This window comes from Pseudorasbora parva, chromosome 6, assembly GCF_024679245.1.
Source record: "Pseudorasbora parva isolate DD20220531a chromosome 6, ASM2467924v1, whole genome shotgun sequence".
NCBI classification, from domain to species: domain Eukaryota; kingdom Metazoa; phylum Chordata; class Actinopteri; order Cypriniformes; family Gobionidae; genus Pseudorasbora; species Pseudorasbora parva.
In genome coordinates this window covers 26,211,169-26,229,911 of record NC_090177.1, presented here as the reverse complement: position 1 = coordinate 26,229,911, position 18,743 = coordinate 26,211,169, and the positions used below count along the sequence as shown (strand labels likewise).

General features: G+C 37.2%; 1 protein-coding gene across 3 annotated transcripts in view; it reads right to left on the bottom strand.

Moving 5' to 3' along the window:
- The window catches only part of tafa1a (TAFA chemokine like family member 1a), a 64,833-nt gene extending 53,533 nt beyond the window's left edge, over positions 1–11,300 (bottom strand). For 2 of the 3 annotated variants that reach the window (XM_067447316.1, XM_067447315.1), the window contains exons 1-2: positions 10,994–11,299; positions 10,167–10,296 (exon numbers count right to left, since the gene is read on the bottom strand). In XM_067447316.1, the coding sequence (XP_067303417.1) occupies positions 10,167–10,296; positions 10,994–11,002 (139 nt within the window). In that variant the 5' untranslated portion in view covers positions 11,003–11,299. Of the gene's footprint in view, positions 1–10,166; positions 10,297–10,993 lie in introns of all 3 variants that reach the window. The other variant, XM_067447317.1, reaches the window with a different exon arrangement.
- Between the last annotated feature and the right edge of the window lie 7,443 nt (positions 11,301–18,743).

The following is an 18,743-nucleotide window of genomic DNA, read 5'->3' as shown; positions in this document are numbered from 1 at the left end:
TTTGATCAAATAAATGAAGCCTTTGTGAGCATAAGAGACTTCTTTCAAAAACAGAACATTTTTAATATTTCCAAACTTCTGACGTACTGTATGCATCATGCATCATGACCAATTTATTATCAGTTTTATTTAGCTTTTCTTGCTATACGTTTTACCAGCAAAACAAAACAGAAAAAACAGATGTAGGAACCATTTTTCATGGAATGAAGGTACTTATCAGAGATTTTAAAATAATCAGAGATTTTAATAGATATTTAACTGTAAGGATGCCAATAAGATGCCAACAGTGGAGTCCGGATAAATTTACAAGACTCCAAACCTACAAGACTTAAATCTTTCTTAATCAGTATTTTTATTTTCCAGTAAAAAGTATTTAAACAAGTTTTAGCATATTTAGTTTTGTATCAAATACAATGTGATTTTAATTGATCGAGATTTGGCAGATAGGGCAAATTGTTTCTCTTGGGCGAGCGATTCGCGAACAGATTTCCCTGTGTGTGCAGGACAATGATGACGATGCATAACAACAGAGCATAGGCCGCAAAGCTGCTCTGGATCCACTTACCCGAAACAAAGAAAATAACCATCATTTGGCAGATAAGAAATAGGGAATTACATTCATATTACTAACATCACTCTATGGGGCGGCAGTGGCTCAGTGGTTCATGTAGGTTGTCTACAAACCGAAAGGTTCCATGAGGAAGACACCGAACCCCAGCTGCTCCCGACGAGCTGGATGGTGCCTTACATGGCTGACACCGCCGTTGGTGTATGAAAGGGTGAATGTGAGGCAAAAATGTAAAGCTCTTTAGATGGCCATAGGGTCTGTTGAAAGCGCTATAAAAATGCAGTCCATTTACCATTTCATTTACCATGGTACACCTCAAACAAGGGAATTTATAGCGTTAATTAGTGAGTGCACTACTGGTTTGGGTATGCAGAGCATTCACAGCTTATATGGTCCACATGCCCGATATGTATATGTAATTCTTTAATGCATTTTACATTAAATAATCATCCAACCATTACTAACACTGGTAGAAGCAGTGCAGTCTTTTCAAGGACATTGACCTGATCATTACTTGTTCAAGCCTCAGCTTACTCTGATGAATGGAGATGTGGTGTGACTGTGCCTGGGTCTATGTTGATACGCATGTAATGCATTTTCACATGTCCAGGAAGAGCCGCATTGATCAAGGATCTAACAAGTAAAGTGAATTTGACAGACAATCTATATTTCCCAGAAACTCAGCAAGATTGATATGATATCTGCCCTCTAAAACCACAGCGAGCAGCTCATAAGTCACAGTTGTGTTGCTATTAAAGTAAAGAGGCAGCAGAACCGCAGTTATCGGATTAGACTGCTGTTATATTCAACATAATACAGTTAGCCGCCAGTCTACTATTAACACTTGCACTTTAAATCTCTGATCTACCCAGGTCGATTCTGGTGTGGTTGTTTTTATAATAGCCTGAATGTCCTTGGACTTAGTGATGGTCTCCCAGGGGCCCAAGAATCTGTGTCTGTATTTGTTGGTACGGAGTTTAAAGGGTTCGTTCAGGTCGCGGTTTGTTAGAGAAGGGTTATTTTCTACATCTGGAGAGTTCAGTCTCTAACACTAAAACATGGCAGCTATGCATGCATGACAAACACAATTTGCTTAGTGCTGTTGCAGCTGTCAGTGCTGAATAAAGACCTGGTCTCATGAATCACCCATCCTCATCTGTCTGCCTGAGCCGGAGAGTAAGAACAGCCGGCAGCACATCTGTGAGAACGCTACATGTTCCTCTCTCCGTCTGTCTTTCACTTTTACTCACTTCTGTCCCTCACATCTCTACATTTTAAAATACATATAATCATCGATTCACATCTCAGCAGCAAGTAAATCAAGACCCATGAGCCCACAGAGCAGCTGATGTACGACCATCACATAGTCAAATTAAAACAGATGCAATCCCATGCGCCATAGGCATGGTGTTTAAAATGCATATAGCTACAATAATTTAGAATCCGCAATGTTTAAAAAAAAAAGCGTTATAATTAGATAGACATACAGTCATCCCTATTCAGTCTTTAAATGGTTGCATTCATTGTTTTTAAAAGGAATAAACCCTAAGAAACTGTGCTTTATGGTAATTTTATTGGTAACAGAGTATTCTGATTGATTGCATTTAATGTAAGTATTTGACATGAAAGATAACAGATGCATTTAATAAGGTAATTATTAAAATTGCCCTTACAAATGTTTAAAAATAAAATAAAATAAAAAATAGATTTTTGACCCTTCTAGTAGATGGCTGGTGATATTAAATTCTGTCTGATACTAATAATTATTTTAACCGATAACCAATAAATAGCCAATATTAATGTTCTAAAAAAAAGCTAAAATTATTTTAAAATAAAACTAAAACTAAAATAATTTTAAATGCTAAAAAGTTAATTTAGACATCACAACATATAGGCCTACAAACCCGATTCCGAAAAAGCTGGGACACCATACAAATTGTGAATAAAAAAGGAATGCAATAATTTACAAATCTCATAAACTTTTATTTTATTCCCAATAGAATTTAGATAACATATCAAATGTTGAAAGTGAGACATTTTGAAATGTAATGCCAAATATTGGCTCATTTTGGATTTCATGAGAGCTACACATTCCAAAAAAAGTTGGGACAGGTAGCAATAAGAGGCCGGAAAAGTTAAATTTACATATAAGGAACAGCCAGAGGACCAATTTGCAACTTATTAGGTCAATTGGCAACATGATTGGGTATAAAAAGAGCCTCTCAGAGTGGCAGTGTCTCTCAGAAGTCAAGATGGGCAGAGTATCACTAATTCCCCCAATGCTGCAAAAAATAGTGAAGCAATATCAGAAAGGAGTTTCTCAGAGATAAAAGTTATTATCATCTACAGCGTATAATACCGTCCAAAGATTCAAAGAATCTGGAACAATCTCTGAGGGTAAGGTCAAGACTGGAAAACCAGACTGGATGCCTGTGATAATCGGGGCCTTAGACGGCACTGTATCCCATACAGGAATGCTACTGTAATGGAAATCACAACATGGGCTCAGGAATACTTCCAGAAAATTTTGGTGAACACAATCCACCGTGCCATTCGCCATCGCCAGCTAAAACGCTTTAGGTCAAAAAAGAAGCCATATCTATTATCCAGAAGTGCAGGTGTTTTCTCTGGGCCACATTCCTATTCCTAAACTTGAGCAACTTGTCTCCTCAGTCCCCAGACATCTGCAGACCGTTATAAAAAGAAGACAGAATGCCACACAGTGCTATACATGGCCTTGTCCCAACTTTTTTGAGATATGTTGATGCCATGAAATTTAAAATCAATTTATTTTTCCCTTAAAATGATACATTTTCTCAATTTAAACATCTGATATTTCATCTATGTTGTATTCTAAGTAAAATATTGAAATTTGTAACTTCCACATCATTGCATTCTGTTTTTATTTACAATTTGTATTGTCCCAACTTTTTTGTTATTGGGTTTGTAATAATGTACTAAAAATGTAGATTATATTTAGCATATATTTGTTATAAAAAGGTTTTTGAATGGTTTTTACAGATTAACTTTAAGTGAGTGTTAAAGGATGGTATATAATGTTAATTTAAGTGTAATAAAATATAGGAAAGGAACAAATAAATGTTAAGCATTGTTAAACTGTTAGATTAAAACAAATATATAACGTTTATCCCGATCTTCCAATGCAAGTATTATTCCCTTAAAGTTCACTCAAAAATTAAAATTACCCCATGATTTACTCACCCTTAAGCCATATATGACATTCTTCTTTTAATAATCCATTCGGCTCCAGGGGGTTAATAAAGGCCTCCTGAATCGAAGCAATGTGTTTAAGAAAAATATACATTTTTAAAACTTTTATAAAGTAAAATATGTAGCTTCCGTCAGACCACCTTCCGTATTCACTTTACAATGAAACGCTAACATTTTAAAATGCTACACCCGGGTCATACCTCTTTTTCCGTATATTGAATACAGAAGGTGTGTGAATTACTGTTATATGGACACACTTTTTTTTTTTAATTAATTTTGGGCTGTCATTTACTGCCATTATAATGTTCGGATTAGCCAGGGCATTTTAATACAACTCCGATTGTATTCATTTAAAAGAAGAATGTCATATACACTTAGGATAGCTTGCGGCTGAGTAAATCATGCACTGTAAAAAAATGTTGTTGGTTTTTGTTGGTTTAACTTAAAAACGTAAGTAACCTGGTTGCCTTAAAATTTTGATTTTATTGAAATTAAAAATTTGAGTTGATACAGTGAAGGAAATTTGTTTAATAAACAGAAACTCAAAATCTTATTGTATCTTAACCACATAAAAAAATTGATAGATCATGAAAATAGCATTTTGTGGCATGTTTCACTGCGTCATCAGAAATAAAACACACAATTACCCAATATGCTTACAAAATCTTTTAATAATATTTTAATAAAGGTTGTCGAATCTCAAAAAAATTTCATTGTAATAACTCGTATTAATTTTAATTTCAATGAACTTTTTTTCTAAATATTTTTTTTACAGTGTGGGCTAATTTCAATGATCCCTTTAATACATTTGCTTTATAAAATATAATTTTAATAAAAAGGTCCTTAGTATTTTTATTGTTTTGTCATTTTAAAATCTCCATTGTGTCTACCAAAGCATTTTAGCTGTGACTGATTTTATTTAATCCTCAATCTTTTCAAATCTTTTTGCTTAAATTTGGTTCCTAACTATAGACTGTTCACAGTTGCCATGCGACATTGTATCTTGGCACATTAATATGTGCAGTTTATACTGCATAATAATCAATACTGCATAAATCAAACATATGCTCTTATTCAACCTCCTTTGAAATTCAAATACAAACGTAAAATTCTCAATAAGGACAAAAATATCTAATGGAGGCAACTCAATTAATCAGTTCCAGAACAACACCGTTCCCTACATAATCTCAATTTCCTGCTGTGATCTTAGTCACTAGTCACATTGATGGTTTCAGTGAAAGCAAAGGTGCTGCAACAATTCATGACCTGTCAACCCTGATACTCAGCACAATCCACCAGCCTCAAAGCACTCGATACTTAAACAAATATCTCTTTGCAATACAACACACACACACATGCACACGCTTCCACCCTCTCCAAAGCCACAATCTCACCATGACTTGAAAAAAGGTTACAGAACACAGTTGTCATAACATCAAAAAATGTCCACATAATCACACATGGTCTGAAAGCAGAGCAGATGTTGTCAGTTTGGCTGGCCTTTAAACCGTTTTTCTTACATGATTGACAGTTTGAGAGAATGTTTGCTGAGCCTGACATTTTTACAACATGCAAATGCATCCTGGAGCTACTGTCGGCGCTGGTTGTTTGTGTTTTTCATACAGGACAATGAGAAGACAAGTGATAAAAGGAATGGCTGTGAAGGTGTGATATCTCACATTCCAACCTTTCTAAATAAAAATATGACTGTAAATTATAATATGCTATTTAACGAAATAATCTTTTGGAGCAGAATAGGGGCTTCTTTTAATAAGAATGATTGAATATTTTATATTCAGTCAAGAAACATCTAAATGCCCCGGAATTGTTCATCTTTCGAGAGAACATATGGACACTTAAATGTAATCTCTGTCCATTCATTTCATCCATCAACAAATGTGAATTTTATGCAACGTCACCAAAGCTCATAAAAGCCCAATCTGTGCATTTTGTTTTTCTGCTTTTTTATATTTAGATTTGGGGGTAATGGAATCCCAGAGCGCTCAGTGGTCCATAATATAGCCCCCCATTTAGGATGAGCGTGATTGTTAAGAAATACACTCGTTCTCTGGTAAGACTCTCAGCTGGAGCTCCATTATTTAATCAGGACTAGCTTTACTAACATTGTTCTATCTACGCTCTGAATGGCATTGAAGCCAAATCGGTCAAATCTAAATAGTCAAAGAATTTATTGTCAATGGAGGCAAAACTCCACAGATGTTCTACTTTGAATCAAGAATAGCATGTACCTCTATAATTGTTCTATAGTCTGTACAATAAAATCAATTCCAATTCAGGATCCAATCCTAGTAAAGTGCCTCTAGCAAGATTAGTTAAGGTAAGTGGTGTGGTCTCAGATTGCTTTTTGCCCTCTTATTTGAAGGTGTGAGGTTACAAGAAGCTTTGTTTCGTGCTCCGTTTCAATTGAGGGAAACCTTAACACCACCCTAGACCGTCAAGATATTAGATAAACAGGGTTTGGTAATATAGATTTACATTCTGATAAAAATGTCTGATATCCTTGACCTGAGGATCTGTGAAAGTGAGACAGATTTTTACTGTGATGGGCATTCTATTATTCAATCCGACATAATGTTCAAATATGGTTTGGATGCAGTCTGGGTATATAGTGCTAGGATTTGCTATCAACTGTAATTATGTAAACTACTCTCACACTCCTTGGCTAACCATAAGTTCAGAGAGCAGTGGTTCTCAGCTGGCCACATTAAAAAAAGCAATGTCAAATAAAAATAAAAATAAAACTAACTATATAATCGTGCATAGCTAGGATGGCACAATAAGTGGCTTATCAACATTTAATGGGGATGGAAAATGCTGCCTTTGTTGTTGTTGTTGTCAAAAGATGTCTCCTATAAAACTGTGGTATTTTTGTGCAAATATATCTTACATTAACAGTAGATAAAAGCTAGCCAAATTAAGCAGTTACTTGACATGCTCTCCACGAAAAGCATGACAAATTATGCAAACTTAAAAAAAATAATATGACCCATACTTCATTAAACACTGACCACAATGTGTTATGTGCAGTGAATTATTGGCTACCGCAAGCTTGAAACGGTCAAAACAATTCTGGTACTGTGTTGGGTTGCCACTTGATAAATGTCCAAATCTGGGTCTTGCAGCAACACTGTTGAGAAGCACTGTGCTAGAAATACATCCCCTGTGTGTTTACTTTCCTGAATCTTAGGATCTTCCAATGAGAATTAAATTAAGCAAAGAATTTGCTGAAGTTGTTTTGCAGCACTTAATAATACATTGCCTAACAAACCAGTGATTAAAACCTTCACCTGCAATTTATTTTGATTGTCCACCATGGTGGATTAGCCAATGTACAGTAGCCTATGTAAAAAAATAAAAAATAAAAATTGGTAAAACATTACAATAAGGTTGTATTAGTTAACATTATGCAAGTTAACATGAACTAACCATGAACAACACCTGTTTAGCATTAGTTAATCTTTGTTAACGTTAGTTCATAAAAATACAGCTGTTCATGGTTTATTCATGTTAGTTCACAGTGCATTAACTAATGTCAGCAAGATTTTAATAATGCATTAGTAAATGTGGAAATCAACATTAACTAAGATAAATAAATGATTTATATATGCAGTTCATCATTAGTTCATGTTAACTAATGTAGCTAACTAATGTTAACCAATCAACCTTATTGTAAAGTGTTACCAAAAAATGTAATACAAATACTCAGACACCAATCTTCCATGTCTGAGTGTCATATACATAAGGATGCCAAAGGTAGCTTGTTCAAGTAATAACATTACATTACATTACATTATACTATATTATATTATAATAATGTTCACTAAATATTGAAATAGTGTATATACTATCTTATATGGTTGTCTGTCTGAATACTATGATTGGCTGGAAGGTGTGCACTAAAAGCACTTAATGCACAGGTAGTTCCAGTTTTAATCACCGTTTTATATTTATGAGCAGCTTACATTGAAGAATACACACACAGTTCAGACAAGAGATCAATCTGTGCACACACACAAACATTGAGGAGCACAGAAAATTATCAATACCGCCCATGACTTTTAATAAGATTAAGATTAGCTTCGCTACTGAATCACTACATTAAATGACTCATAAAGGAGGTTGTAACGTCGCTGTTTTTAAAGTAATTCAACTCACAGGTTCATGGTTAGTAGCGGGATGCTGCACAGACGCAGGTAATTAACACACGTTAATTGAAATAATTATTATTCAATCAAATATGTAACCTACACCTGCACTACTTTCTCGCTGTCTAATAACAGAATTATAATTTCTAAGTGGTCTAACAATGAACTAAAAGTGAAATATAAGTTTAAAGTATTAGAGCAGCTATATTTAAAGCATGAGGATAAGGACAAGGATCAACAAAAATCTATTAGATTAATTAATTAACATTAAAGTGTTAATGTGTGATCGGGCGGATCTAGAAAGGGTGTATGATGCTTTCTAGGGGAGGCAACACCAAAGCAAGCACCCATGCATAGTTTTTGTGGATTTATGGCCTGACATAAACAATTGTGTTATTATACAAATATCGCATTACCGAAAAGTAATTACTTTTTTTTTAACTATTAAAATACTAAGAATTTAATAGTTTACTAAGAATTAAAATCACAAAATGTCAATATCTAGGGCACCAAGTCAAGACACATCACATGTATCACACATGTAGCAAAAACATCAACAGATTTTAAAGCTACACTGTGTAACTTTTTTTTAGTTTATTCTCAGCTAAAAACACTTAGTTCTTTAAAAAATATATGTACTCATTAGTGTATATTTACTTATTTCAAGTAGTAAAGTATTCTCGTAAGTTTATAATATGCCATTGAAAATACATACGGGTGAGGGGTTCGAATGCCGGTCGCCATGTTGCCCCTCCATCTTGAAAATACATTAACCAAAGAGGGACATACCCATAAATTCAAGCTTCGCCTTTCGCATTTTAACACTCGATGGCACCGTGTCGAATGTGAAGAGGGGGATTGCCATGTTAATCTTGGACTAAATCGGCCACCGTAGAAGTTAAAACGAAATCAGAATTGAGAGGAACAGAAACTAATATTCACTGGATGGTCATATACCTTTACACTGCTAGATGGGGGAAAATATCACACAGTGGAGCTTTAGCTTATATCACAATACTGCATAAAAAGCAAAGTAGCTTTATTTATATTGCATAGGATAGATGGATGGTATAAATCATCATAAATCTGTTTTATTGCAAGTTTAACAGCAACAACTTGAATTAAATTTAAACATTAGAACATTAACCAAATATTAGAAAGACATACCAAAATATCAAAGCATGAGACTGGATCAGTTTTGCAAACAATGTTTCTATTAACAGAGGTGGAAATGCCTGTATGGATGTTATGGAAGATCAGCCAGAAACATATACTGTAAAAACTAAAAACACTCCAGCAACCACCTAGCAACACTTTTGCAAACACCCAGAACATCTATCAGCTCTGAACAAACTTCAAACTATTTTACATTTTGAAACAAGACTTTAAGTTGGCTTTATGACAAGCCAGCATAAATTTGTTTTTCAAAATTCCTATTGAAATTCAATTTTTTTTCATTAGCAAAAAGACCCATATTCCTGATAAAAGTTAAGCAGACAGTTGGAATCTGACATCTGGCTTTTGCACCGGAGGAACATTTTCATAGTTCCTAGAACTTTTGGCAGAAGTACCCAGATTTTGCTGTGTTTACACCGCAGGAACTGGGAACTATTTTATTTCTAGGAACTTCTTTTGGGGGAACAATATTCTACCAGGACTGGATTAGATTTCTCAGAGGACCTCTGAGATAGCCGAGAAGCCAAAATGTTCCAATTCACAAACAAATGGAAAAACAGTCAATTTGTATGTGAATTGGGCTGCGCTGTGTGTCTTGACTTGCAAATAACCAGTTCATAAGAGTCCTTTGTTAATGAAGCTGAGTTTACTGGGCGCGATGCATGCACATGCAACCCGCAAGGACAATTTATTGAAATTTGGCAAGTGGTGCTTAGAGCCAAATGACGTCCAACTCCCCCTCCTGAACATAATAGGTGGAGCTTGACCTAGTCCAGCACGACCTCTGTGGGCCTAATGGGTGGAGCTTGACTTAGTTATGTTTAGGGATAGTGTCATGGGTAAGGTGTGGTTGGGTCTTCTAGCTCCACCCATTGACTCTGCAGTGCCCCCCCCCCCCCAACACACACACACACACACACACACACACACACACACACACACACACACACACACACACACACACACACACACAGATTAATCTGAGAAAAGTCGATGAAGCAGGATGGACAGAAAGAAGGACTCACCAAGGATCTGTATGTTTGTTCCAGGAGGGGCCAGGTGCTGCTGGATGGTCTCATAGAAAGTGGCCTCACACATCAGCAGGACTGTCACACTGACCCACACCCACACCAGCCACGACATCCCAACACTCCTCTGAACGTAGACAATCAGACAGAGAGAGCGAGCGCTTGGTCACTAATGTCTTGCTTTCTTTCTCTCACTTCCATTCACTCCTACACAAGTCCTGTGAGCACCGTGAGGTGCATTCAGACTTGAATTTTAATTCAATCTGAAAATAAATAAATCATTATCTTTTACGTGAGTGTGAGAGAGTCTGACAGAACTTGAGGAAATCTCTCACATCACCAATTTTCATAGACTGAATTTCAGCCACTTAGTGTGTCTGTATTAGGCCACATTTAGAGATGAAAGTGCGGCTCGGTTTCTTTTCCTCTCTACCTGACAGCCTGCCACTAATCTAATGTTTTCAATTGTCTATATTAAAATAAGAGTTATGACTGAACAGTCGCATTTTCTTCAGATATCCACATAGCGTGCACTGAAATCTAATGTCAGACTATAAAAATGTTGGGAGAACTTATGAAAAGAGCCAGGTATTCAGTCTCACAGCATATGCTTTCTAATGTAGGCTATAATAATCAGGAAATGCAAGACCAGCTCAGGTATTCATGCTGATCTTTTAGTGCACTCTTTTTTTCAGAAAAAGAAAAAAAAAATTATATGCATCAAGATAAAAAACAATTGTTTTTTTTTTCAACCATTACTATATACCGAATCAGATGCATTCTGATACTTGGTAAAGAGGAAAACAAAGCTTGTTCTACTGTACCTGTATCATTCAGGGACAGCCGTAGGAGAACTCAATATTTTGTCCTCAATCCATCCATTGTGAGGTGTCCAGATATTCCCGGGTCCAGGTATTGTTGTCTTGAAGAAACTCTCAGTTCTTCTCACTTTGAAGCCTGAAGCTGAAATCAGGGAGACTATAGGATAAACAATGAGCGAAAGAGAGAGCGCTATGATCTAAAGCACGGCAAACCCGCTCTAACACTAGAATTGCCTCTTCACTCCCCTGAGCCACAGAGATGATTTTCCGCTTCACATTTAAACACAACTGAAGGGCGGTACTCTCTCTCTCTCTCTCTCTCCCTCCTCCCACCCTCTTTGTTGCTCTCTCTCTCTCTCTCTCTCTCTCTCTCACGTCACTCTCCCATTTCATCTCTTTCTCTCTCACACACTTTCTCTCTGTCTCTTCCTCTTAGTCTCTCACTCAATCTTTCTCTTTCGCCCTCCTTTGCACGTAATAATTTTTCCAGATACGCGAGAGCTCCTAGCTTCAAGCTATATGTGATCTCTCATGTAAAACATGCCTTGATCTAACAGTCGCTGGAAATTGGGAAATTATGCGGGGCATTTGTATCTTCATATAATGTTCCAATGGGTGATGCTGAACTGACATTTATAAGAAACTTTTTTCAGCGCAAAATAAATCCGCCTTGAGTAGCTGAGGGTTCAATATTTTTCTCTCAACACACAAGCAGATTGTGGTTGTGATCTCAGTAACTCGCCGGTTTTTAAGCTCCTTCTATCCTCAGCTTGTAATTGAGCCTCAGACCTTGACAGACCTGGAGTCACTTGCTTGTCACCAATAAATTGCTTAAGCTACACTGTTTTGCACAACAAACACATTACCGAGGGTCAAGCATGAAATACAAAAAATTGTGTACAAAGGTGTATAAAATCAAGCACCTAGGCATGCAGACTGTGAATGAATGGGTCTCTCTCAGTGAATTCAAGTGTGGTACCGTGATAGATTACCACCTGTGCAATTAGTCTATTCTACAGTCGACTGTACGTGGTATTATAACAAAGTGGAAGCAATTCATAACAACAGCAACTCAGCCACAAAGTGGTAGGCCCTGTAAAATCACAGAGCGGGGTCAGCGCATGCTGAGGTGCATAGTGCGCACAAATCTCCAACTTTCTGCAGTCAATAGCTACAGACCTCCAAACTTTGTGTGGCCTTCAGATTAGCTCAAGAACAGTGTGTAGAGGACTTCATAGAATGGGTTTCCATGCCTGAGCAGCTGCATCAAAGTCTTACATCACTGAGTGCAATGCAAAACGTTGGAATGCATGTGTTTCAGCTGCATTGTGTGTCCGTTTTATTTCGGCTCCCATGGTTTTGAGAGCTTGCACACCGCCTGCACGACGTGCGTCTCTGAAAACGCATGCATTTTTAAAAACCGAAGCCTATTTTTTATGCGACACGCAAGCATGTTGGAAGTGTTTACAGGCAAAATAGAATAGGAAAATATGTTTATATATAATTTTGACACAAATACAAATGAATAAAGGACATTTTGCTGTTTGAAAGTCTCAAGGTTGACATAAATGTAGATATAGGCCTAACTGTAATTTAAAAAATATTCTGTAGCCTATTTTGCTGTCAATACTGCCGACGTTGTCTTTGCTGTATCAGTAGACTATATATTTATGTTTAACATGAAGTATAGGCCTTCCCTGTATGTCTTCTAGCAGCAGCAGCAGCAGCAGCGCTGCGTCAGACACGTTTCTGGTGTGCAAAGATGTAGAAAATGTCGCGCAGTTGACGCAACAGAAACTCCACGCAGCCAGTGTGTAGCCGGCCTAAAGCACGCCCGCACTGGACTCTAGAGCAGTGGAGATGTGTTTTCTGGAGTGACTAATAGGGCTGGGTATTGTTCAAAATCTTTCGATCCAGTGCCAATTATAGCCCCGTTTCCACCGCAGGAACTTTACCCAGGAACCAGGAACTTTGGGTGGTACTTCGTGTGTTTAGACCGCAGGAACCAGGGTCAGAATGAAGTTCCGGGTAAATATTTCCCCCTCCAAACGGCCCTGCTCACGAGGTAGTACTTTTTCAAAGTTCAGGAACTTTCGAGGGCGGGACTTGGGCGCTGAACATGCTGATTGGTTTAGATCAAGCAGCATTTTATTTCAACGGGCATTTTTAAAAGTCTTGCGAGGTTCAGTCTCGTTCAGTAAATATCAGTCTTGCTCTTTGTCTGATGGCGCGCGCCACGTTCGTCTCAGCCATCTCACGTGCAATGTCCGTAATAGCTGATAATAATATACGTTGTCATTTTAAATCTAGCTTTACAAGCTTTCTGAATATGCTGCATGCTGCTGAATCTGCATATTAGTGCTCTTTTCTGTCGTTGTTAATTACCTTAGTAAACCTATACATAACCAGCAAAAGCAGCACAGCTTGAATCTCTTCCATACTCGTTATTAATTTTTTTTCACCATGTAAACGACCTGACCGATGACTTTTAAGTGTGTGTCCTTACATGACGTGACAGCGCGCGCCGAGCTCATGTTGACAAGAGAGGAAAGTAAATTTTTCGTAGGGGTAAACTTTTTATTTCGTAAGTTATGAAGATAATGTTGGAATAATGACACCATGTATTTTGCCCCAGGCAGTTTTTACTTTAACTGCGCCTGACAGAACTTTTTTTTTTCTGAGATGATTATTACACTTTACAACAAATAAATAGCTATAAATAATACTGTATTAGTATTATTAACGGCCTGGTGGCCGTTAAGAGTTGCTATGGCTACAGTTAACACATTCCAGCTGTTGGAGAAAACAGCGTTGACATTTTTGATGCGGCAGACAAACTGCATGTGACAAAATGATTTCGATTGAAAGTCATCACATGTAAACACCAGATCGGTTTAGATAACGTCTCATGTCTCATGTAAATAGTCCATCTTTCAATCGGTACACACAAAAATGATTACTGCAGTAAGACATGTCCTTCACTGACTTGGAGGAACAGTCGCGCGCAGTCCTTTCACTGGACTAATTTGCCTAATCTTCTCGGAACTTTAGATCGCGGTCGAAACGCAGACAGTTGCAGGTCTCGGGGGAAGAAAAGTTCCTGCAAAAAAGTTCCTGGTACAAATTGTTCCGGGTAATTTTGGTGGAAACGGGGCTTTTGATACCTCAGTTTCGATACCGGTTCCTAACAATACATTTTTCGATACCATATGCAACCGACTAGCAGCACAAGCTAACATACCAGTACATAAAGTGGTAGTCAATGTTATGGGGATGCATTCGGTTTAAGTAGAAAATTTTCACTTATCTGTCAAGTATTTCCCCGAGCATGATTGTCCCCCCTCCCTACTCCCCCATTGGCCTGCACTCACACTTAACCTACCGGGCCGCAGGCTTGCGTCATTCATGATGCAACTTTTTGTTTTTTAAAGAACAGAAGAAATGCGCTTTCACTAATAGACTGCCTAATAGATTTATCATTTATGCTGCGCTGGGAACCGGGCTTTAGGGCTCAAACACACTCTGGCACAGTTCAGAGCATCTGAATAGTGTGAGTGCAATGCCGCCTTTGGTTGCCTCTTATCGCATATGTTGCACTTTGCTGACTCTGCATCCACTTTTATAAAGTGTAGCCAGACTTAAGACCTCTTTGGCATTGTAAAATGACGTGGTCTGACACATGAGAAAAAACAACTACACTTGTGTTGTGTTTTGTATGACTGTGAGTATCTTCATTAATCCTCCCCATCACGTAGTGGTGAAAAGCCAATCACTGGTGCTTTAGGTCCTTACATGCCAGCACACTACAGGCTCACACAGACACAGCCGCTTGACTTTTGGAACCGAAATTTGGCACTGAAAGATAAATAATTTTTCAATGCTCATAGTATCAGAGTTTTTTTGTTCAATACCATAAAAGTATTGTCGTTCGGTGACCAGCCCTAGTGACTAATCACACTTCTCTGTCTGGCAATCTGATGGACTAATGTGGGTTTGGCAGTCGGAAGAGAATGGTATACTTACTTGACTGCAGTGTTATGACAAGTGTAAAGGTTGGTGGAGAGGGGATTATGGTGTGGGGTTGTTTTTCAGGAGTTAGAATTGGCCCTTAGTTCCAGTGAAAAGGAACTCTTAATGCTTCTGCAAACCAAGACATTTTGGACAATTTTATGCTCCCAACTTTGTGGGAACCGTTTGGGGATGGCCCCTTCCTGTTCCAACATGACTGCGCCCATAGGTGGAGTTTCACTTTTGTGCTTGTGGTGGCACCTTGGGGAATACTTTATATGAGGCTATTATAAAAAATGTAATAATTAAAGGATTAAAAGGGATTTTAGGCAATAAATAAATATGGATAGTAAAATTAGTTTAATTGTGTCTTTGTGGTAATGAAGTAATTAATTTAAACTATTTGCAAATAATATTTTATTTTACAAATGAACTCTTCTTCGTATGTCTAAAGTGTAGAAAATGCTTCTTTTTTGGCCTCGTCACATTCATGAATTGCATGAATCATGAACGCATTTTTTTAAAAATTCAAAATGTTAATTGATGCTCCTTTTATAAGTTTGTAAAGCAGACCTTCAGACCATGTTATGTGTTGTGAAATTGCTAGAAACCATCACTACCTTGGATGGAGATATCCCACACAGCCTGCCTACTGACTCCCTTCCTGGCTGGCTCCCTTCAACCTGCTGGTCGCTGTGAACCTGATATCCCTCCCACTAAAGAATAGTTACTGCTGTCCTGCTCACATGAGGCTGCGGTTCTGTATAACAGGTATGTACAAAAATACAGTGCTTCTCTGAGTGGAGTTTGTCTTCTCAAGAGCAACAGTTCTATACACCCTCCCACTTCAGGGAGTAAATCTGCTAAACCAGGACCCCTGAAGCTGTCTGAACTTTAGCCACACTCTGCTAACTAGAGTTTTGTTTTGCTTTTTTTTTCTTGCTTTTTTTGAGAAGTTTGTGTTCAGATTTTGGACAATCTAGAAAGTACAAGCACATTTTGTACTGAAGTCTTAATGTTACTGATCCAAACAAGATGTAATTGTGAAGTGGGTTTTAGAGCTCTCTCTTCAATAATTTGGATGCTTACCCACCAAGTAACCCCAGTCAGAATCTGAATTTTTTAAAAATGTATCCTATTCCAGGCATTCTTAAGCATGCAACACTGTTATTTGGTTTAAAGCTAAACTCATGTGCATGAACACATTTGTATACTTATCTTTGATAAAACTACACCATCATTTGTTTCATACTTTTTTTACTATTTTGTGACTATCACTGTACATTTCTTGACCTGATAGGGGACTATTTGACATGCCTTTTGCAAAACCACATGCAAAATCATGTCATCTCTTTTTTATGATTTAAAGTTTTTAATTGCTTACACAATAAAAGTGGTACTTGGTGTCAGTGAAACTATCCACTTATCTAGACTGTAAAAAATTATTTAGAAAAAAGTTACCTGGTTGCCTTAAAATTTTGAGTTCATTAAAATTTAAATTTTGAGTTAATACAATGAACATTTTTTGAGATTCGACAACCTTTATTAAAATATTATTAAAAGATTTTGTAAGCATATTGGGTAAATGTGTGTGTTTTAAATGTGTGTTATGAGTTATCACATTTTTTATGTGGTTCAGATACAATAATATTTTGAGTTTCTATTTATTAAACTAATTTCCTTCATTGTATCAACTAAAATTTTTAATTTCAATAAACTCAAAATTTTAAGGCAACCAGGTTACTTACTTTTTTAAGTTAAACCAACAAAAACTAACAAAAGCTTTTTACAGTGTACCTAATCTTCAGACCTCAGTATCTTCTGAAGTCTGCAAAACTGCAAGTACAACTTTATATGCAGTTTGCAATTGTAAAAAAAAGTTTTTGCAAAATTCTAAACACAGTTCTCTTAGACTCATTATTCAAAACTAACAGCTCATGTTATATTTGGAAAATGCTGCCATTCAAATGGCACACAATTTTTTCACCCTTGCATTTGTTTATTTTGTACATTTTGTCAAACCGAAATGTATTCAGGCACCTTTTTCTAGTTTAGAAAATTAACTCCGAGTTAAACTGTCAGAACAAATTAATCCTGATGATGTTATTAGAAAAGTATGTAATGGATTAAAATCAACCAATCAGCTGTTACATTTAAGTACACAATATAGATCACAATATATATATAACAATATATATATAAATTAAGTCCACCAATGACCAAACAATGCTTCAGTCTGTTGTGTAAAAGGTCGCATTAGCAGTTAAAGAAAAAAACCCTCAGCAAAACATGGTCAGGTCAAAGTGTCTGAATCATTTTGGTCCCACGTTTTTTTTATAAATTGTACTGGTACAATTTTTATCTGTGGGAAGGGTAGAAAAGTCTCCTGCAGCCTGGAACATGAAGTGTGTCCATGCAAGCAGCTTGTTTTGATGATTCGCTCCCATTTCCGCCTGACAATGAACCAGTTTGGACAGATGCAAATGTTGGGGGCGAGCATATAAATGATCACCAATGCTTGCGTCACTGTTGGGTTTATGTTGAGAAGCACTTTTTTTCCGTTGGGTTATGGATTCATGAGATTTACATAAGAAGTAGGAGGCAATGATGTTTGAGACTCACAGTATATGATGTCCATGTACTGAACTCTTATTATTTCGCCATGGCAAGGTTAATTCAATTTTTCATTCTAGGGCACCTGCATGAATCCCTGCATTCCTGAATTAAGACCAATACAAAGAAAAGATTTTTAGAAATCTTGGCCAACAGAAAAGTATGAGCATGTACAGTGCTCAATACATAGTTGGGGCTCTTTTGCCTGAATTACTGCAGCAATGCTGGAGTCGATCAGTCTGTGGCACTGCTCAGGTGTTATGAGAGCCCAGGTTGTTCTGATAGTGGCCTTCGGCTCTTCTCCTTTGTTGGGTCTGGCATATTGCATCTTCCTCTTCACAATACCCCATAGATTTTATACAGGTTTATGGTCAGGCGAGTTTGTGGCCAATTAATAACCGGGATACCATGGTCCTTAAACCAGGTACTGGTCGCTTTCCTGTTGGAAAATGAAATCTCCATCTAAAGTTGGTCAGTAGCAGGAAGCAGAAAGTGCTCTAAACTATTTTATAATAATAACTTGTTTAATAAATTATATAATAATAACTTTTGCAGTGTTATTGCAACCACTCAGCAGTCCTTTTTGTCTTTAGCCCAGGTGAGACGCTTCTGACGCTGTCTGTTGTTCAAGAGTTGCTTGACACAAGCAATGCAACAGCTAAAACCCATGTCTTGCATACGTCTGTGCGTAGTCATTCTTGAAGCACTGACTCCAGCTGCAGTCCTCTCTGTGTGAATCTCCCTCACATTTTTGAATGGGTTTTGTTTCACAATCCTCTCCAGGGTGTGGTTATCCCTATTGCTTGTCCACTTTTTTCTACCACATCTTTTCTTTCCCTTTGCCTCTCTATTAATGTGCTTGGACACAGAGCTCTGTTAACAGTCAGCCTCTTTTGCAATGACCTTTTGTGTCTTGCTCTCCTTGTGCAAGGTGTCAATGGTCATCTTTTGGACAACTGTCAAGTCAGCAGTCTTCTCCATGATTGGATATCCTACAGAACTAGACTGAGAGTTAGTGTGGCACCAGGTTTTTTCAATATTGAACCTTTTCATAATATTCTAATTTTCTTAGATACTTAATTTTGTATTTTCCTTAGTTGTCAGTTACAATCATCAAAATTTAAAGAAATAT